Source organism: Lissotriton vulgaris, chromosome 9, assembly GCF_964263255.1.
Source record: "Lissotriton vulgaris chromosome 9, aLisVul1.2, whole genome shotgun sequence".
Lineage (NCBI taxonomy): Eukaryota > Metazoa > Chordata > Amphibia > Caudata > Salamandridae > Lissotriton > Lissotriton vulgaris.
The window spans coordinates 416,253,526-416,272,160 of record NC_141697.1 but is presented as its reverse complement, the minus strand read 5'-3'; the positions used below and the strand labels follow the sequence as shown (position 1 = coordinate 416,272,160).

The 18,635-nt window shown below is 45.1% G+C and overlaps 1 protein-coding gene across 2 annotated transcripts in view; it reads left to right on the top strand.

Annotated features, from left to right (window-relative positions):
- Positions 1 to 7,211, top strand: part of ZNF839 (zinc finger protein 839) — a 282,082-nt gene extending 274,871 nt beyond the window's left edge. For both annotated transcript variants that reach the window (XM_086937833.1, XM_086937832.1), the window contains exon 8: positions 5,463 to 7,211. In XM_086937833.1, coding sequence (XP_086793959.1) covers positions 5,463 to 6,469 — 1,007 coding nt within the window. In that variant the 3' untranslated portion in view covers positions 6,470 to 7,211. The remainder of the gene's footprint in view (positions 1 to 5,462) is intronic.
- The last annotated feature ends 11,424 nt before the right edge of the window (positions 7,212 to 18,635 follow it).

Here is an 18,635-nt window from a genome sequence, read left to right as displayed (position 1 = left end):
CTGGGTGGAGCGCAAACTTTACAATTGTACTTCTAGGAACTGACTGTCTTACCCTAGGCCAGGCTACCCTATGTGACTTGGTAACACTAGGTCCAACACTATGGAATAGGCATATCAAGCCATGTGCATTATCCCCTGGCCAGTGTCCCTTAATCTGTGTCCCTGTGCATGTGGGACTAGGAAATAACCCAACACTGACATGAAGCAGATGGATCCAGACTTGTATTTATACTTCCTAACCTCAGGATTCTTGTCACTCCAAAGATCTGTTGGACCCAGTGAACAGTGCCAAGGCAAAGGTTTAAAGCTGTCTTTTTCCCACCCCCAAGTGTGAACCCCTGATGATTCTGTCTCTTTCTCCTCATATTGTTAACTTGAAGTCACCCCATATGACTGTGATTAAATCCGGCATTCTGGTCCTAGTTTCCCATTTTCCCCATTGTTGTGTTGTGTATGTAGTCCGGGAGCAGGTACCAAGAGGCTACCGTAAGCCTCTCACCATCTGTTGTCCTTCACTACTACATAGCATCCCCCAGATGTACCCAAGTACCCGTAACTGTCTTGTTCGCAGACCCACCTTTGAGGTTGGTATTGCTGGGGTATCTATTCTAAGGTAAGGAATCTATAACTGCCTCTTTCAGATGAACAAGTTACTTACCTTCTGTAACAATATATCTGTAAGAGACATGATTCCTTACCGCCCCACCCATCGTCGCCGTTCTTCGAACTGATTTCTAGGGTTAAGGACTTCCTCTCAGGGCCCTAGTTTTGTGCACCACTGGTCATTGTCTTGCATTGCTCTGCGCTTCTGGCATGGAAAGTCGTGTACAGAAATGACGTCAGCGCGCGAGGGTGGCGGCTAAGTAGGTACCGCGATGTCATTCCGGCGACCACGATGCCAATGACAAACGCGAGGTCGACCAACGCTATCCTTTCGACGTGCAGGTGTATTGCTGATGAAAAATTCTCCGGATCCAGTCTGACACCTGGGGTTAATTCTAAGGTAAGGAATCTATAACTAATCTATGTCTCTTACAGATACATTGTTACCGAAGGTAAGAAACTTGTTCCTTTAGTCGACAGTGAGTAGGTAACATTGGGTATCAAAGATACGGAGGGGCAAGGGAGGAATGGGGAAGACGAAAACCAGAGAATACCTACTCCGCACAGTTGTTCCCTGGCCTGCCTGCCTCCCTGGACTCCAAAAGTAGGCATCGGCGTACACTGTCCTCTTTGAATGCTTTAAGTCCCCGATTGTGTGAGGGGCAAACCTAGTATCACCACTCAGTCTCATTCTTACAACACTGTGTGGGGGTGTTGAATCTGTCTTTCCTATTGAGCTGTCAATGTTTGGGAGGTCTGGGTCAGTGTGTGGGTGAGTTTGGAAGTCATGTAGGTTAGTGTCCTAATTCACAGCAATATGAAGCTTGTGGAGTCCCATGGTGTCCTCCCTGTGCAACGCACAACTCTCTGCCCGAGCCCAAACCAGGAGTGACTGCCTCCAAGATATCAGAGGAATTGGCTCGGGTGACCTTCAGTGCCTGGTAATTAAGCGTTTGGCCATCAGTAGCCCTTAATCAAGAAAACAAGAGTTGACTCTCTGTCCCTTACTTCTGAAGAATAGGCCCAGTATGCTTGTTATATGATGCTAGTAGGTTGTGAGAATTGGGCAAGCCCATAGCAAGTGGAGAAAGTCAGTTTCCAGAAGATTGCATCCGGCACAGCGGGCATCTGCTCAGTTAAAGTATCTATTTATCTTGTAAGGGGATAAGTATGCTCTCTGGGTTATGTAATATTGGATAAGGCGAAAATGGACATTACTAGGGACGTGAACTGGACTTTCTAATATAGTGGCTCATTTCTTGTCTGTGCCTGGTGTCCCATTGCCTCCTAAGAGATGTGAGTGGGTTGCAGTATGATGGCGCAATGAGTCTGCAAACCATTTTGTGAGGTGTCTCCCCGCCTAAGACATGCAGGTATTGAAGTGAGGTGTATTGGAGGTTCCCTTGACATGTCGCCCATTTAGCTCCTAGCGGTGTGATCAGTGAGGTGTAAGAGGAATTGGCCTGGCGGTATTTCATCCTCCTCCACTAGTGTGTTATAAGGTGTCAGTGTGCGATAACGATAAAGGTCTTCTAAAGAGTGTAGGTCTGCCGCGAGCCAGGCGGAAAGTTCAGTGGACAACGTAATATTCCCACCCCTAGGCGTTCCCAACAGCGGTTGCGCAGGCGCGTAAGGGATAGTGATGTTTGTGATGTGCAGGCTACGACAAAAGCATTTATAGGCAACCTGCAGTAGCACATTTTCCGATGGTCTTCCATGTGTACTGTGGTGAAAAAGGAGGAGTATCGCCAATAGCGACCAGGCTGGCAAGAGCGTGGCAGTGTCCTGAAGCTGCAACCCTGCTACCCAACAGGCCACCCACTGGAGTTGCGAGGCAGTACTGCTCCTTGTTTGGTACAGCAAGCCCCCCTCGAACAGTGGGCAGGTACAGCTTAGAGAGTGCTACCCTGCTGCAGGACGTGTTCCAAATAAATTCCCTCATTGTTCCCCCAAGTGAGCAAAAGAGGGGTGTTGGATGTATTGTGGCAGGTTAGTAAAGAAATAGAATAGGTGGGGTAAAACCACCATATTGAGTATGGCAGTGTGGCCCATAACAGATAGCCGGAGTGTGCGCCAGACTGACATCTGGGATCGTAGAGCAGTTATTGCTCTCACCAGGTTGCCCTCCAGCAGGTCTGTCGATTGATGATATATTCTGATCCCTAAATAACAAAGTATTGGGCTGCCAAAACACTGAAATGCCCAATGAGGACAAAGGTAGGGTCCAGATGTGAAGGGGTAAACGGGAACTGACAGGACTAGGCCCAGTTAACCCACAGACCTGAAAGTGTGGCAAAGTCATTGAGAGCCTGAGCTTGATCCTCCAATTGTCGCACCATAGCTGATGACTGTTGAGGTGATCCCTGCTGGGCTCCCAAGTGTAGGCGCCACATGCTGAGTTGATCTGTGTTAAGCATCAGGAGGGCCCTAAATGGGCAGCGCACACTTGGAACGTCGTCTGCTCAACCTGTACAAGTGTATTGGCAAAAGACTGTGAGCCACCAACACAAGGACAAACCCAGCGTCTGCTAAATGTCTTCCATCATGCCCACTGAGATGTGAATTGGTAGGGGCTATATCATTCAAATGGGTATGAAGGTGGTCGGAGTCTATTGCTTTCATAGGCATCAAATGACAATATAGATCACAAACCAAACTTATGTAACTTAAATCATGAACAAGCTCATCAGATTGAGAGCCTTTTACATTCTGGTATATCAACGCGCTCTGTTTTTTGAACTGGCCCCACATAAAGTATGTACTTCATTTTCATTCTAGTCCTGGTGCGAGATTATTCTTCCTGAGTTGGTAGATATATTCATTGCCATTGTATCATTTGTAGGCGCTCCTGTTCCTTTTGTGTCCTGAAGAAGACCCCACCATGAGGTTTCCAACAACCCTTACAACCAGGGGTCGAAACGTAGACAACTAGCCCATGGCATTTCTCTGAGCATAGGAATAACCAATGGATTAACACAGATCTTGTGCTCAAGAGCATTATGCACTACCGATCTAAACCAGACTGTAAAGGCTGCATTGAAATTCACTGTGATTGTTTCATGGTCACAACACCTTTACCCGGTCCCCACTCTTATCCCATCACACCCATCCCATCTAACTACCCCCTTTCTTTTGCACTAAAGAGCGCGTTGATATACCAGAATGTAAAAGGCTCTCAATCTGATGACCGCACTTGTTCTTTTCAATTTGTCTTTTCTAAGTTTTCCTTGATAAAATGAAGTAATTGATATGCTTTAAGTTTTGATTTTTCTAACCTTGTTACTCAATGACTGACACTTAGTATCTTATCTATGACGTGCTAAAATAAAATATGCACTGCACCTATGGACTGTTCATGATTTAAGTTACATAAGTTTGATTTGTGATCTATATTGTCATTTGATGCCTATGAAAGCAATAGACTCCGACCATCTTCATACGTACCTGATTGACTGACCCAGGTCAGAGAGTTTTTAGGGTCTACCCCGTTATAACTCATTATATCACTGAAATGGGCCTGTTTGCATGCGCTCCAGGGAGCGGCATATGCTGCAGCACAAGCAGCCCAAAGGTGCTCCAGAAGGATGCAGTTACCAGAGGTCGTAAGGAGGAATTGCAGAGTTTAGGGCCTGCTTGCGAACATCGGACCAGGCAATGGCGTTGCAGCACGAACAGCCCTTTTCCTCCGATGGGGCGCCTCTGTGCTTCAAGTGCCTTGGGGACCGTATCTGTGCCTGTGTCACCGCAACGCTTCTCCCCCAAGCTCTTTTACTGGTGCCCAGCAGTTTGGTAGTTTGAGCGGTCTTGGGTTGTTTTGTTAGCCTTCTCTGTGATCCTCGCTGTGGTGTAGTATTTATGGTGGATGGCCAGGGATGTCCGTGCAGTTGGCCCCAGCACCCCACGGGGCACTGACGTCTCAGCCCTCCCGGACGATCTTCTCCGCCAGCAAAATGGCCCAGGCCAGATCCCTGCATTTGTAATTTAGTAAATTTGTAATAATTGTATGTATTAACCATTACATCTTACTTGTTAAGACCACTGAAAGAACTTAAAATAATTTGACCTCCAGAAAGGGGGACAATAGATGATCGAATCAGTTACGGGTTTTGCAAACATTGAAGCTGGTTTTCTCCTCCCTTCCACTGACCTATTTCCGAATGCTCTTTAGGTACCATGTGTGATGGTTTGATTGCTTAATATAGCTTTTGCAACCTGTAACATTGCCTTACCTTACAACTTTAATTCTGTGTGTTGTAATAATAATTTGGAGCAAGTTTCAGCCGCTTACTGGGATTCCCAGCTACATATTCATAAAAACAACATCCGGTCAGTGGTTTCACAGAAAATGTCTACCTACCTTCTTTTCTTCCCTGTAAAAGCATTGAAGTTTCCTTTTCGATGTAACGTTTGCAATTTAAATGCAGACCTAGCAACTATGAAATCCAACCGCGTTCTTGATGTAGTTATTAGTGTATTTTCTAAACTGTTTATAACATAGCCTAATGACAGGACTCACACTAAATACTCTCCTCTTTCCTACATCTAATGAAAGCACTTTCTTCAAGTACTTAATTTCACAAAAACCCTTTAACCTGGCTTTATGATTACTTCTCTTTAATTGTAAACTAAAATCTCTCACTCTAGCATGCATTATCCTTGTTGTTTTACCTTTACAGTTGTGTGTATCGAATTGTCTTGTACCCCCGACCCCACCCTTCCTCCAAACTAAATACTGGTCAAAATACTTAAAGGCTTTGGCGCAAGCCCTTGTAGTTTTAACTGAAGGAGAATGCATTTCGTTTTCAGTTGGCATTTAGATAAGTTTTCAGTGAGTCAATATTTCTTTTGTTTTATTCTAGGTTCCGTTTGGCAGCAGAATGAAATGGTGACCGTATCTGATACGAAAAGCATGGAGGGCATCGGTCTTAAACCAGACAGTGCTAGCAGTACAAATTCTCATGGACAGACATGTGAAGAGGTTTCCAACCAAAAAGCCATAATTGATTCCTCACATTCTGATTTACTCCTACGTCCTGCATATGAGAGATTGGATTATTCACAGTCGGCTCTGTTTGCGCTAAGAAGCGAAGGTCATGTAGCCAACTCAAAAGCAGAACCAGGACTAAGGGATACTCTAATGGGCCATAACTGTAAATCAGAAGAACCTGCTGAACGCCAATTTGAAAATCAAAACTCTAAATGTAAAGCACTGAATTCTGAAACTTCCATTTCCATGCCATCAGTGAATATTGTAGACAGTTCGGTGCTTCGTCCACCAAATGGGCATTTAAGCCAACATATTGATCAGGGACTTCAGCAGGATGCATTTAACCAGGACACGCTTAGAGTGCATGAGCATTCGGAACTTAACGGCACCCTTGATCATATGCAACATCTTGAGGATACCTTTTTAGGAAACCTACCAACAGACCATCAATTTTTATATAAGACACAATCCGAGTCTTCCCTTCATATTGGACAACCACCACTGACCTCTAAATTGAAAAATGTAAATGAGTTGCAGTGTACTATCAATGAAGAGCCGAATGGGCATAGTGAGATGGAGAATGTGGTTACCGAAGTAGAGTCTGTATCTTTTGACATTGCCGATGAGGGCCATGAACTGTTCACTCAGGGATACGAGCAGCTATTTATTCAAACTACAGATGGACTTGTTATGTCTTCTCCTGGCACTTCTGATTTGCCGCAACCAGAAGGCATTTTTATAGTCACCAATGGGGATGGAACAACAATGCATATTAGCACACCTAGTGGTGTCTCTTTAGAAACAGTGGAAGCTCTTCTGGCAATGGAAGCAGAAGGTCAAAGTGAAGCCATTCTAATTTCACAAAGTGAGAGTGAATAGTAAATGTAGAAACTGCTCATATTTATATCTGTATATTTTTCTAATAAGAAATAGACCATTTAATTTATTTGTAAGGCACACTCTTGCTTGTGTATATATTTTTCTTATTCACAGCAGCAATGCAACTAAAAGTGAGTGGAGAAAGAGATATATTCGTGTAAACTAATTCCACTAGATACTTTGACCTTCTTATCAATTTTGGTTTATTTTTTCATGCATTTTTTAAACTTATTTTGCTAAGGAAATACATATTTATTTTACTGCTTTGACAATGTAGTGTGCTATGTGCTAGCTGTCTCTGAAGTGTGGATTTAATAAAGCAATTAAGTGTACTTAGTTAACATGGAGATACATAACTGGCCTTCATAAATTAATGAAGCAACTAGTGCTTTGTATTGCCACCACCTAAAAACCTTTTAAGTAACCTCTGATTGGGTTGGGCTGATTCCTTTCAAGAGAGATCATATTCAGCTACTTTGGTAGAAGTCCCTGATGCATTTTCGCTGTAGAAGTTTATTTTAGAGAATGGTGGGAATGTGTGTATTCTCTCCCTTGAATTCAGGTGCTTGTGAATCTGCTAAAGTAGTTGTCATCTAAAATAAGAGACGCTTAATTGGCATTTTTGAAAAGCTACATAAAGGGCTGTGTTAATTGCCAAATTTCTCTCAGAATGTGCGGCCACTTTTCCATGTATTCTTTTGTTGGTTTTCTTATCCCAGAAGGAAATATAGTACGAAATTAATCTGTGTATGCTGTCTTTGTAAATCAATCAATCAGAACAATTTGTAAAGCGCGCTACTCACCCGGAAGGGTCTCAAGGCGCTGGGGGGGGGGTCCGTTACTGCTCGAAAAGCCAGGTCTTGAGTTGCTTCCTGAAGGAGCGATGGTCCTGGGTTAGCCGTAGGTGGATGGGGAGGGAGTTCCATGTCTTGGCTGCCAGGTAGGAGAAGGATCTTCCTCCGGCGGTGGCTCTGTGGATGCGTGGTACTGTGGCGAGGGCGAGGCTGGTCGATCGCAGCTGGCGGGTGGGCGTGTAGAAAGTGAGGCGGTTGTTGAGGTATTTGGGGCCCAGGTCGTGGAGAGCTTTGTGTGCGTGGGTGAGGAGTCTGAACGTGATCCTCTTGCTGACGGGGAGCCAGTGCAGGTCTGTCAGGTGGGCGGAGATGTGGTTGTAGCTGGGAATGTCCAGGACGAGTCATGCAGAGGCGTTCTGTATGCGTTGGAGTCTTTTCTGTAGTTTGGCAGTGGTTCCCACGTCCATTCGGCTGGTGACTAGTGCCTGGGTGACCGTCTTCCTGGTTTCAGTGGGGATCCCTCGGAAGACCTTACGGAGCATGCGCAGGGTGTTGAAGCAGGATGACAATACGGCGCTGACTTGTCTGGTCATTGCGAGGGCGGAGTCCAGGATGAAGCCCAGGTTTCTTGCGTGGTCCGTTGGCTTGGGGGTGGTGCCCAGGGCAGGGGGCCGCGAGGAGTCGTCCCAGTCGGAGGGGGATGATCCCAGGATGAGGACTTCCGTCTTGTCTGAGTTCAGCTTCAGGCGGCTGTTCTTGATCCATTCGGCGACGTCCTTCATTTTCTCGTCTATGCAGGCTCTGGCGTTGGCCGGGTCGTTGGTGAGAGAGAGGATCAGCTGGGTGTCGTCGGCGTATGAGATGATGTTAAGGTTGTGTTGGCATGCGATGGTTGCGAGGGGGCTCATGTAGACGTTTAAGAGGGTGGGGCTGACCGAGGATCCTTGAGGTACGCCGCAGATGACTTCGGTGGCCGCCGATCGGAACAGTGGGAGGCGGACTCTCTGGGTTCTTCCGGCGAGGAACGAGGTGATCCACTCCAGTGCTTTCCCTTGGATTCCGATGTTGCTGAGGCGCTGTGTTAGGGTGCGGTGGCAGACTGTGTCGAATGCTGCAGAGAGGTCCAGGAGAATGAGGGCAGCTGTTTCCCCGTTGTCGAGTAGGGATCTGATGTTATCAGTGGCTGCGATGAGGGCGGTCTCGGTGTGTGGTTGGCTCGGAAGCCGGACTGTGAGGGGTCGAGGGATCCGTTCGTCTCGAGGAAAGCGGTGAGCTGTATGTTGACGGTTTTCTCAATGACTGGCAGGAAAAGGGAGGAGCGAGATGGAGCGGAAGTTCTCGAGGTCGGTGGGGTCCGCTGTCTGTTTCTTCAGGAGGACGCTGAGCTCGGCATGCTTCCAGCTCTCCGGGAAGGTGGTGGTGTTGAAGGAGATGTTGATGATGTTCTGGAGTTGGGGTGCGATGATGGAGCCAGCCTTGTTGAAGACGTGGTGGGGTCAGGGGTCGGTAGGGGATCCGGAGTGGATGGTGTTCATCGTGCGGGTGGTGTCTTCGGTGCTGACCGGGGTCCAGTTGCAGAGGGTGGTGGTCGGGGGCATTGTTTCGGTGGTTGGGTGCGGGGTTTGTGCGTCAAAGCTGTTGTGTATGTCCGCGATCTTGCGGTGGAAGAAGGAGGCGAGTCTGTCACAGAGGTCTTGCGAGGGTGTGATGTCGTTGTTTCCGGCGCTGGGGTTGGAGAGCTCTTTGACGATGCTGAAGAGTTCCTTGCTGTTCCGTCTCCTCACCCACGCACACAAAGCCCTACACAACCAAGGCCCAGGATACCTCAACGTCTACGCTCCCAAACGCCAGCTTTGATCGACCGGCCACGCCCTCGCCGCCATCCCCCGCATCCGAAGAGCCACCACAGGGGTGCGGTCCTTCTCCTACCTCGCCGCCAAGACTTGGAACTCCTTCCCGACCGACCTCCGCCTGACCCAGGACCACCTCGCCTTCAGGAAGCAACTCAAGACCTGGCTGTTCGAGCAGTAGCGGACCCCCCCCACCCCCCCCCTAGCGCCTTGAGACCCTCTGGGTGAGTAGTGCGCTATATAAATGCTTTGATTGATTGATTGAGTGGGTGTTGTTGTCCAGGCGTGTTTTGAATGATGTCCTTTTGGTGGTGCGGATCAGCTGGTGGTGTGAGCGGGTGGCGTTCTTGAGGACGGTCATGTTTTCTGTGGTCTGGTCGTGGCACCAGGCTTTTTCGAGGGTGCGGCAGTTTTTCTTGGATGTTTTGAGGTTTGTTGGTGAACCACAAGGCTTTTTTGCTGCCGTGTCTGCTGGGAGGGTTCTTCAGATGTGCGAGGTGGTCGGCGCAGTTGATGAGCCACTGTGTGAAGATGCGGGCTGCTTCGTTGGGGTCCGTCGTGTTGGTGGGAGGGTTCTGGCTGAGGGAGGTGGTGAGCTGGTCGGCGGTGATCTTGCTCCAGCTCCTGCGGGGAACCTGTTGCGGGTGGTGGTGGTGGGTCGTGGTTCTCTTGAAGCTGAAGTGGACGCAGCTGTGATCGGTCCAGTGAAGTCTAGTGGAGTGGCTGAAGGCGATGTGCTTGCTGGAGGAGAAGACTGGGTCAAGCTTGTGGCCGGGGTAGTGGGTGGGGGTGTTCACCAGTTGCTTGAGTCCGAGGTTGTCCAGCAGGGTAGTGGTGTTGCTGTCGTTGTTGTTCTCCAGATGGAAATTAAGGTCCCCTAGGAGGATGTAGTCAGAGGAGGCGAGGGCGTGCAGGCTGATGAAGTCTGCGATGGCTTCGCTGAATTGTGTGCGTGGTCCCGGGGGTCTGTAGATGAATGCCTCTGAGGGTGGTCTTGGGGTCGGTGTGTATCTGGAAGTGGAGGTGCTCGGCGGCGGTGACGGTGTAAATGCTGTATTTGTTGGAAGTCTGACCGAAGGCAACAAACAGCTTTTCAAAAGAAAATGTTTAGTTTAGTCAATATAAGTGTAAAGAGCTTTCTTCACGCCCATCTGGGTTTAGATATTCCTGATAGAGAGGAGGGCTGTTGACCAAAGTAGGTAAGTTCACCATAGGGATCATATGGATCAAATTTGCGTTTTCCTTCAAGACAACTTGTCTGTCTTACACCTGATGTAAAGCTCTATACCTGAAAACGCATGCAACATACTAATGTTTGCTCATTGATTTCACAGTCATAAAACCGTTACTGACGTGTAACTATTGGTTTGCAGCGTATTATACAATATATTCACAGGCATTGCACACTCATGCCATTTAGTGTTGGGCTTGTAACGTTAAAACGTATTGCTCTTTGAAGAAGTTCTTTGAGTTTTGAGGTGAATGGTGATCCCAACTTCTAAAACCCACAATTCACCAGGACACAAACTCCACTTTGAACGTTTTTTCCTCCTCCTACAGGTAATTGTAAAAGTGGTGATGTGAAGCACTGTAGTGTCTGTGAACTGGAATAATAGAGGAAACTTTGAATTGTTAAATGAATTTGTATCCGCGGATGTGGGTAAGGCGCATATAAATCTAAAGAATTACAAGCTACAGCCTGATTGTTACTGAAACGCAGTACCCACTCCCTAAAGCAGTGGCTTGGAAGCAGGAACCGAATGTCTTTGAAGAAGAGTTTGTCCAACATGACTTTGTTGATGCACCAGAATAGCCGCATAGTAATATTTAGTGGACGTTTGGGTAGTGGACAAAGTATCCACTTTGCAAGTGTCTGGTAAAGGGATTTAGGCTCTTTGTAAAAAAAAAAAAAAATACAAGTAGTTTTTGCCTGAGGCACAAATGGCAATATGTGCTTCACCTTATTGTAAAAGACATGAGTGCATTTTATTATTCACCCGGCTTTACCAGCCTTTGAGATTTGGGTGCTACGGTGGGACTGCATCATTGCACCTGATGGTGGTTTTGTCTTTGGATCTGGTACAGTCAACCTAGCTTATTAGAGTTATCTTAACATTAAAAATTTATAAGCCGCTGAAAAGATGAAGGCAAATGAATAGACCTATTTAACATGAAAAAAGATACGTCTTTTCGTAAGAAACTGGGATGGGTCCTTAGCACAGCCTGATTGTTATGTACTTGAATAAAATATTCTTCCACTGACTGCAAAGGCCAGTGGTGGTTACAAGAAATGCCACCTTCCATGACCGAAATGGTGGACACAAATCAAAGGTCTCAAACAGGTGGCTCATATGTTCGGTATGGACCGTGTTAAGGTTCCATGAAGTAATAGGGGGTAATGAAGGTATGGTCCTCTTTTGGCCTTCCATAAGATCCTTTTTGGCAGGGATCTTGAAAAAAGTTTGAAAACATTTATTTGGGAATTAAGCTGCAAGTGCTGCTGATTGTTGGTGTAACAGTGTTTTGTACTGTCGTGGTACAATACAGTTTTGTACAAAATTATTCCATTTGGTAGCATAACATGCTTGTGTGGCATGTTTCCTAACCTCCCTTAAGATTTGCATGCAGTTCTCCAGGAGCGGCAAATAACACATTTTTAGTATTTCAAGCGCCTAATTACAAGACCGTCGTGATTTGGAATGTGATGTAGCAACTGACCTATCTGGTGCATTAGCATGGCTGTGGATACAAGTACAGCTTCTCGTGAGGGTGAATTGATAGGTTAAGTACTGCTTGCCTTGCCAGGTTTGATCAATGAGTGTCACAGGTCTTAGGATGCAACGTGTATTAGAGGCATAGCAGCCTTTGCAACATCATCACTCTCTCTAGACCATGTTAGGTTTTGAATGTCACTGCATTGAGTGGGGCTCCAAGGAATGTTTGCGTTTTGTTGTGCACAGAGAAGATATATATATTTAATTACCATGAACCCTCACTTAGGGGAACCATCAGCTGCAATCAAGTGGGGGCATTGTTCTTGACTGCCCTTCTCCCCTTCATCAGACACTTGTCCATGTATGTGACTGCTGTAATATGTGCTGCCACAACCACCACGCATTTGGTGAAAACCCTTGGGGCTGTTATGACCAAGAAGGGTAGGACCTTGAATTGGTATTGTACTTCACTTACCTCAGACTGTAGGTACTGGCAGTGAGATGGTTGGATGGGGATTTGGAAACAGGCCTCATTGTGATAGCAGGCTGTCTTGTAGTCCCCTTGTTGACGAAGAGGTATGATGTCCTTGAGGATGGCCATGAAGTGAATGGATAAATTGTAGTAGTTGTTTTCTAAGACTAAGGAGGGACTGCAGAGTTTTATCGTCCTTTAGACTGAGTAAGTAGAGCATGCCCCCCTCCAATCCAAACCCCCACTGTAGGTATGATCATAATGGCACCCATTTGGATTAGCACTTTTACCACGTTTACTTAGTCCAACAGAAGCCTGTGATGCTCTGCAGTCATGCTATATGGGCATGGTCTTATATTGAATGGGCTATTGTAAAACACTAGGTAATAGACCTCTTAGATGAAGGAAAGGATCCACAGGTGTGGGGTTAAACTCTTCCACTGTGGCAATTTGAACCTCAGTAATCCCTGGACTGTTGTTGAAAGTTCTTATGGGATGACTGGTTAGTCGTCGTTTGGCGGCCAAGGAGCTTCTATCTTGGGCACCTCTGCTGTAATGCGCCTGTTTCTACAGAAACCTCCTCTTTGACATTGCCTCTTCATGAACTGCTGACCTTCCTGAAAGGACTGCTGGTGGGACTGATATAAGGAGGGAGGGGCAAGAGAGGCCATCTCGAAGCCCGTATGGGTTTGTGGCCTCGAAAACAAAGTTTTTATCTACTAGTGTTGCAGCACACCCATAGCTTTCAACAATTTGGTGTATTTATCTTCTCCAGCATCTTATCTACCTGGATTCTGTAGATGTTCACCTTTGGAGGGCAAACCAATAATGTACTGTTGCACCTCTGCCCAAAAACCAGAGACCCTAAGCCAAGCATAGTGCCCAAGTAGGATGCTGAGATCAATTTGCTTGGAGGCCATATCTACTGAATCTAATGCGCAGCTGATATCGATATCCAAGATGACTTTTCCTTCTCGTATAATCTCTTTAGCTATGTGCAGTAGATGTCAGTGAAGTGTTCTGATTCATTTTGTCCTACTGATGTCTTTTGTACCAGGCTAGTAACACCACAATTATTATTATGCCATAGTGTGACCGCTCCCAAGGTGACCCTTTTTGACTGTTGCATTGTTTTTTTTACTTTTTGCATGAAGGCGTCATCTCCTGTGCCCGGTGTGAGAGCTATCTTGCATACAGTGTGAACTACCAGGGTGTCTGGTGGGAAGTGGCAATGAATGAATGAATCGAAAGTTTTGTGGAGCCAATTAAATTTTTTAGGCAACCTAGGAGTGACTACCCTTGCAGTGGAAGTGTTGTTGACGTTTTCACTGGAGCATTAAGCACTGTCTTTAAATGGGAAGGAACAAAGTAGATCTCAGTGACCTTTGGACAGTTTCCCATGGAAAATGGACCTCTTCCTCCTCTCCTGCATGTCTCACTGTTCTTTATAGGGACCATGATATGCAGTGCTATGATCTTGTAAAGCCTTGAGAGGCAAAATTCTAGAGACATTTCATTCAGAAGATCCACCTATGCCATGTCAAGTATCCACCTGATCTTTAATGGGCCCGGTCTACTGATAAGATGGCTGTCAATCAGGATTATGTTTTTGGTCAGAATCTGTATGGGAGTTGTCCAATGTCAAATGCGCTTGCGGTGGAAGCAGGAATAGGTCAGCTTTCGTTTCTTGGGAAATAGGGCGGTCCTCCGAAATGGCTTTCTCAAATGTGAGGTTCTTTTTGTGTGGATGAGGCGACTAAGGAGACTGCACAAGTACATGACCACAGTTTGGGGTTCATAAAGGTGATATGCTGTCTGTTTGCCTGTTCACCCTTTTATTCAGAAGTAGCTAGGGTGCTCGGTGCCAGTTCCAGTACTAAATGGATCTTAGAACCCTCTCAGAATTGAGCTTCAAAGCCTCGACTTAATGGGATTTCCAGCATCAAACATCTTTCAGCACTAAACCGTTTCTATATTAGGTGGTGCTGTCTGAGCTTCTTTCAGTGTGGTTTGCTGTCCTCCTTATGGCACCTTGTTCTTTGATGGTTGCTGAAGCTCGTTCAAGGTCAAACCCCGGAGAAGAGGGTTCCTCATTAGGCCATGAAACTATACGTTTCCTAGGCTGTGGGTGATGCACCAAGCCATGTGTCGATATTTTAAACCCAAGGTGTAGACTTAGTTTACGGTTCGGATCTCATTTAGGGCCATGGAGAGTCATCTCCTGATTCAGTCATGAATAGAAACATCCATTAGGCTCCACTCCAGCATGGCTTTCTGGTTACTGGATTTGCCTCTCCTGTCATGGTCTGAGTGCACTTCTTCAACCTCTACAGCAGAGGGTGACTGTAGATTCTTGGCACTGCATCGTGGAGTAATACACCAACCTTTGATCACTAAACTTCCTGTTTACTGCAATTTTCTAAATTACAAAATGTATTTCCTACCTTTGACATAGCGTGCAGGGACCTACTAGCTCAGTTTTACCATACTCACCTGGCCCCATATAACATTCAAACTTTGAACTAGCAGTCCTGCCTAACCAATTACTAATTTAGTCACCCTATCAGTGCCCAGAGGTCCGTTTAGGACTTATACCTGTAAACCGGGACTTACCTATCCTCGTCACCTTACTACAAGTCCTGTGAATCAGAGGTAGTTAGAATAAATAGGCAATATTTAAACACATTTGCTTTCTTATAATAACCACAGACTCTGGGAATGTTTTAAAACCTTTATCTATGATAGATTTTCTGAGTCAAATGAAAAGGGCCACAATCTCGTGACCATAAATTTTACAAGCAAGAATTTAACCTGTAGAACATAAAGTTTGTAAGAAATCACAGTAAAATTTTTAGACATTGGTACCTGGGAAGGGTGAGAAAGGGAAATAGCACAAGGACATACCACATGGATTATATTTACCTAGAGTGATGCAATGACCAATCCTGGCCACGGACTGGGGCAAAAGGACCAGGACCAGGCTCCTGATTAATCAGGGGCCCACGGGACAAGACCGGTGCAGATCAGGACAGGTGACCTCAGCTAAGTGCAACGCCCGCGTCACACCCCTCTCTAGCACCTACAGGGTAATAAATAATTTCCACCAACACCCCGATTCTTCTGACCGAGTGCTCCGCTAGCACCTCTGCTCTCGATCGCCTATTGAGTGTGTTGGGTCAGTTACAGGTCAGCTATTCGGACAAGTCTGACACATTCTATATTTATTTATTTATTTAATTAGTTTAATATAGCGCTGGCTAGACCCGGAGGTACCAGAGCGCTTTACATAAGATTCCACAAAGTTAGAAAATTACATAAGTTACAAGAAAAACTTTTAAAGAACGTAAAAGACGAGACAAGTGGAGCTTAGGAGGGAAAGGGTGTAGAGTAAAGGGGTAGGATTGAAATAGGATTGGTTAGAAAGACGAGGAGAGGTCATCACACCATACTAAGATGAGATCATCTAAATTGACTTGAATTGGTCAAGTTCCCACCCACAATTTATTTTCTCACGTCTTTATTCCGCCTCCCAAAATTATTTCATTTTTGCATACAATGTTGAAATAAATTGTAAGTTTTCTTCCTTTTCACACGTCATGGGGTGAGGTTCTCAGGCACATCGCGGGTAAGATGCTTCTTGACTGAGGTTTAATGCCAATGTTTCAGCAATTTCAGAGTCGGAGTGCGCGTGCGCGGCATCGTCCAGGATGGAGGATGTGATAGTATTCAGGCCCAAAGTATGAGCTAGTAGCAAAGTCAAAAAGGAACATTAGAATACAAAAATAAATGAATGCACTGTAAACCACTTAACTCTACTCTATTCCCATTACTTTATTTCAACTTATGCATTAATAGTCAAGCAAAACGAACAAGCTTAATACAAACGGCAGCATAAGCATTAGCATGTGAGGTTTGAAGCGGCCATTTCTGGCACTAGTGTGCAGAACCAATGACTTCCCACCAAGCAAAAGGTGCTTTATGCCACATAGATGTGACAGACTACTGCGCAAAATGTTTCCCGCGTTTTCGGCGGCCATTTTAATGCATTCGAGCTACTGTTAGTAAAAGCACATAGGCGAGCTTCCCCTAGATACTAGAAATGTTGTGTAGTGCAAATATTAGTGAACAAAAAATGTTGGTTAATATATTACAGGTTATTTAGAGAGGGCTGAGTACACGCAAGTGTCGGTATATGTGAAACCTTGCTCCAACAATCCCCTCTTTGATTATATTATATATCATCACAAATTAAGGAACCAGATGCCAACTTCAACATTCTCCCAGTTCAATTTCTTCAATTACTTTGGGAGTTTTCTTTTCCTTTTTACTTTGATAAACTTTCATTCTCTTATATATGTCCGCCTTTAGCTCTTCCATTTGAATTTCCTCAAATTTTATTTTCTTCATTTTCTCACTCACAGTGTACCTTTCTCTATTTCTGCAGCATTTGCACCAAATCATTATCACCAATATTATTAGTGATTTTCCTATTATTGGCATCCGTACTTTACCTACAATACTTCTACCTAGATTAGATATCCAAGTACCAATAGAGGAGAGACAATCAATAAGTCTCTTCCATGCACTATCAACTTCCAGTGGTTTCAGTTCTTCTTTCAAATGAGTAATGTTCCTTACATACCTACCGATTTCAACACTTTTACCAGGTATATAAGTGCAACAATGTTGCGCTTTCAACATTCTACAGACTCCGAACTCTTTTGCCAATAATATGTCAAGAGCAAGTCGATTTTGTAAAACCATTGATCTGATCGCAACCAATTCGGTATTGATCAATAAAAATCCTCCAGCAGTGTCAGTTGATAAGCGATCCACCACTGTAGACAATTTGCAGATTCTTTAAGTATTCAGAACCATTCCCACTGAAGGTATCAATGCACTAAATATATCACCTACAATTTCTGCAAAACTAGCTCTTTTTATATCGTGTTAGTTCATTTCCGTGTTCATTGCTTCCAGTGATTCTTTTTACATGGTATACCTTTGGGAATACTATTCCAAAATGTCAACTCCCATACCAATGATCAGGCAGCTTAAAATTGGCTTTCTTCCCACAAATGTAATAGACTCCAGGAAATACTGGATCAGTTCCCCCCTTTAGTCCCCATCCCCCAATTAGGAGGACATTGTGTTCACATTCACTGGAACCAATGAATACATTGTTATACTCAGGTTTTCTTTCTATGGAGACAGATTTTCCCCTTCTTTTCAAAGTCCAAAGACATAGCAGCATGAGGTTTGCCAGTTGCCATAAATTCCTCTCTTTCAGCCCACTTGGGTATCTGGGGTTTCGGTTCAGTGGCCTTTCTATGGTAATCTTGTCTCCTCTTCTCCTCTAAATTCAGGAACATTTTCTCTTCATCGTGTAGTCTACATGTTAAATTGTCTTTGTGTGCATCAGCTATATCTATTGTTTCCATTGTTAGAAAATATTCACCCATGAATTGTGAGTCTTTACTACTAAGGACAGGATTCATTCTTCTACGGACAGGAATTTCAGGAAAAATAACATCTGTTAGAATAATAATACTGCAACCTTCCAGTTTTATAAAACAAACTAGTTAATGTGCTACAGGAAATTCCATAGGTCAGGGATAAATGATGGTAGGTAACACCTTCAGCTACAGAAATAGGTAATTTCATACAGCCATAACCATCACTAATCTGCATAGTCTCTACATAATGTACTAATAGACCAGCAAATACATTCATTTCAGTTTTGTTTCTATTTCTAAAGTGATGTAATTCTATCACATCTGGTGCTTCTAAGTCTACTCTATACGCCTGGAATCCGAAAAACACTGGCTGTTCCAGGACCAGGCAGTGGTGGGCAGACAGTTGTAAGGGGTACCCTTCCTCCATAAGCATCACAGACCTCCTAATCTATATGCCTCTTACGTCACGAGCACCATACTAGACTCCTGGGACCGCATTAATGTCTCTAGCCACCTAACCACTTTTCCTTCACCCCTCACGCCGTTATTTAACAACCCTGAGTTTCAGCCTGGCATGGTTCCTCATGCCTTTAGGACATGGCGCACTGCTCCCTGTAGATCGTTGGGTCACCTCTTTGACATGGAGGGCATAATCCTGTCTCACAGCTTAAAGAGGATTACGGCCTCACAGAACTAGAGCGTTTACCATACCTACAAGTCAGACACTGGGTGCTGCACCCCAACATCAAACAACAAGTACAGCGTCTCCTGACCCCATATGAAAAATGTCTTGTAACACGCACCTCTGTCAAGAGACTAATCTCTGATCTCTATAAAATGCTGTTATCCAACACCATGCACACCTATAACGCGGGCCGCT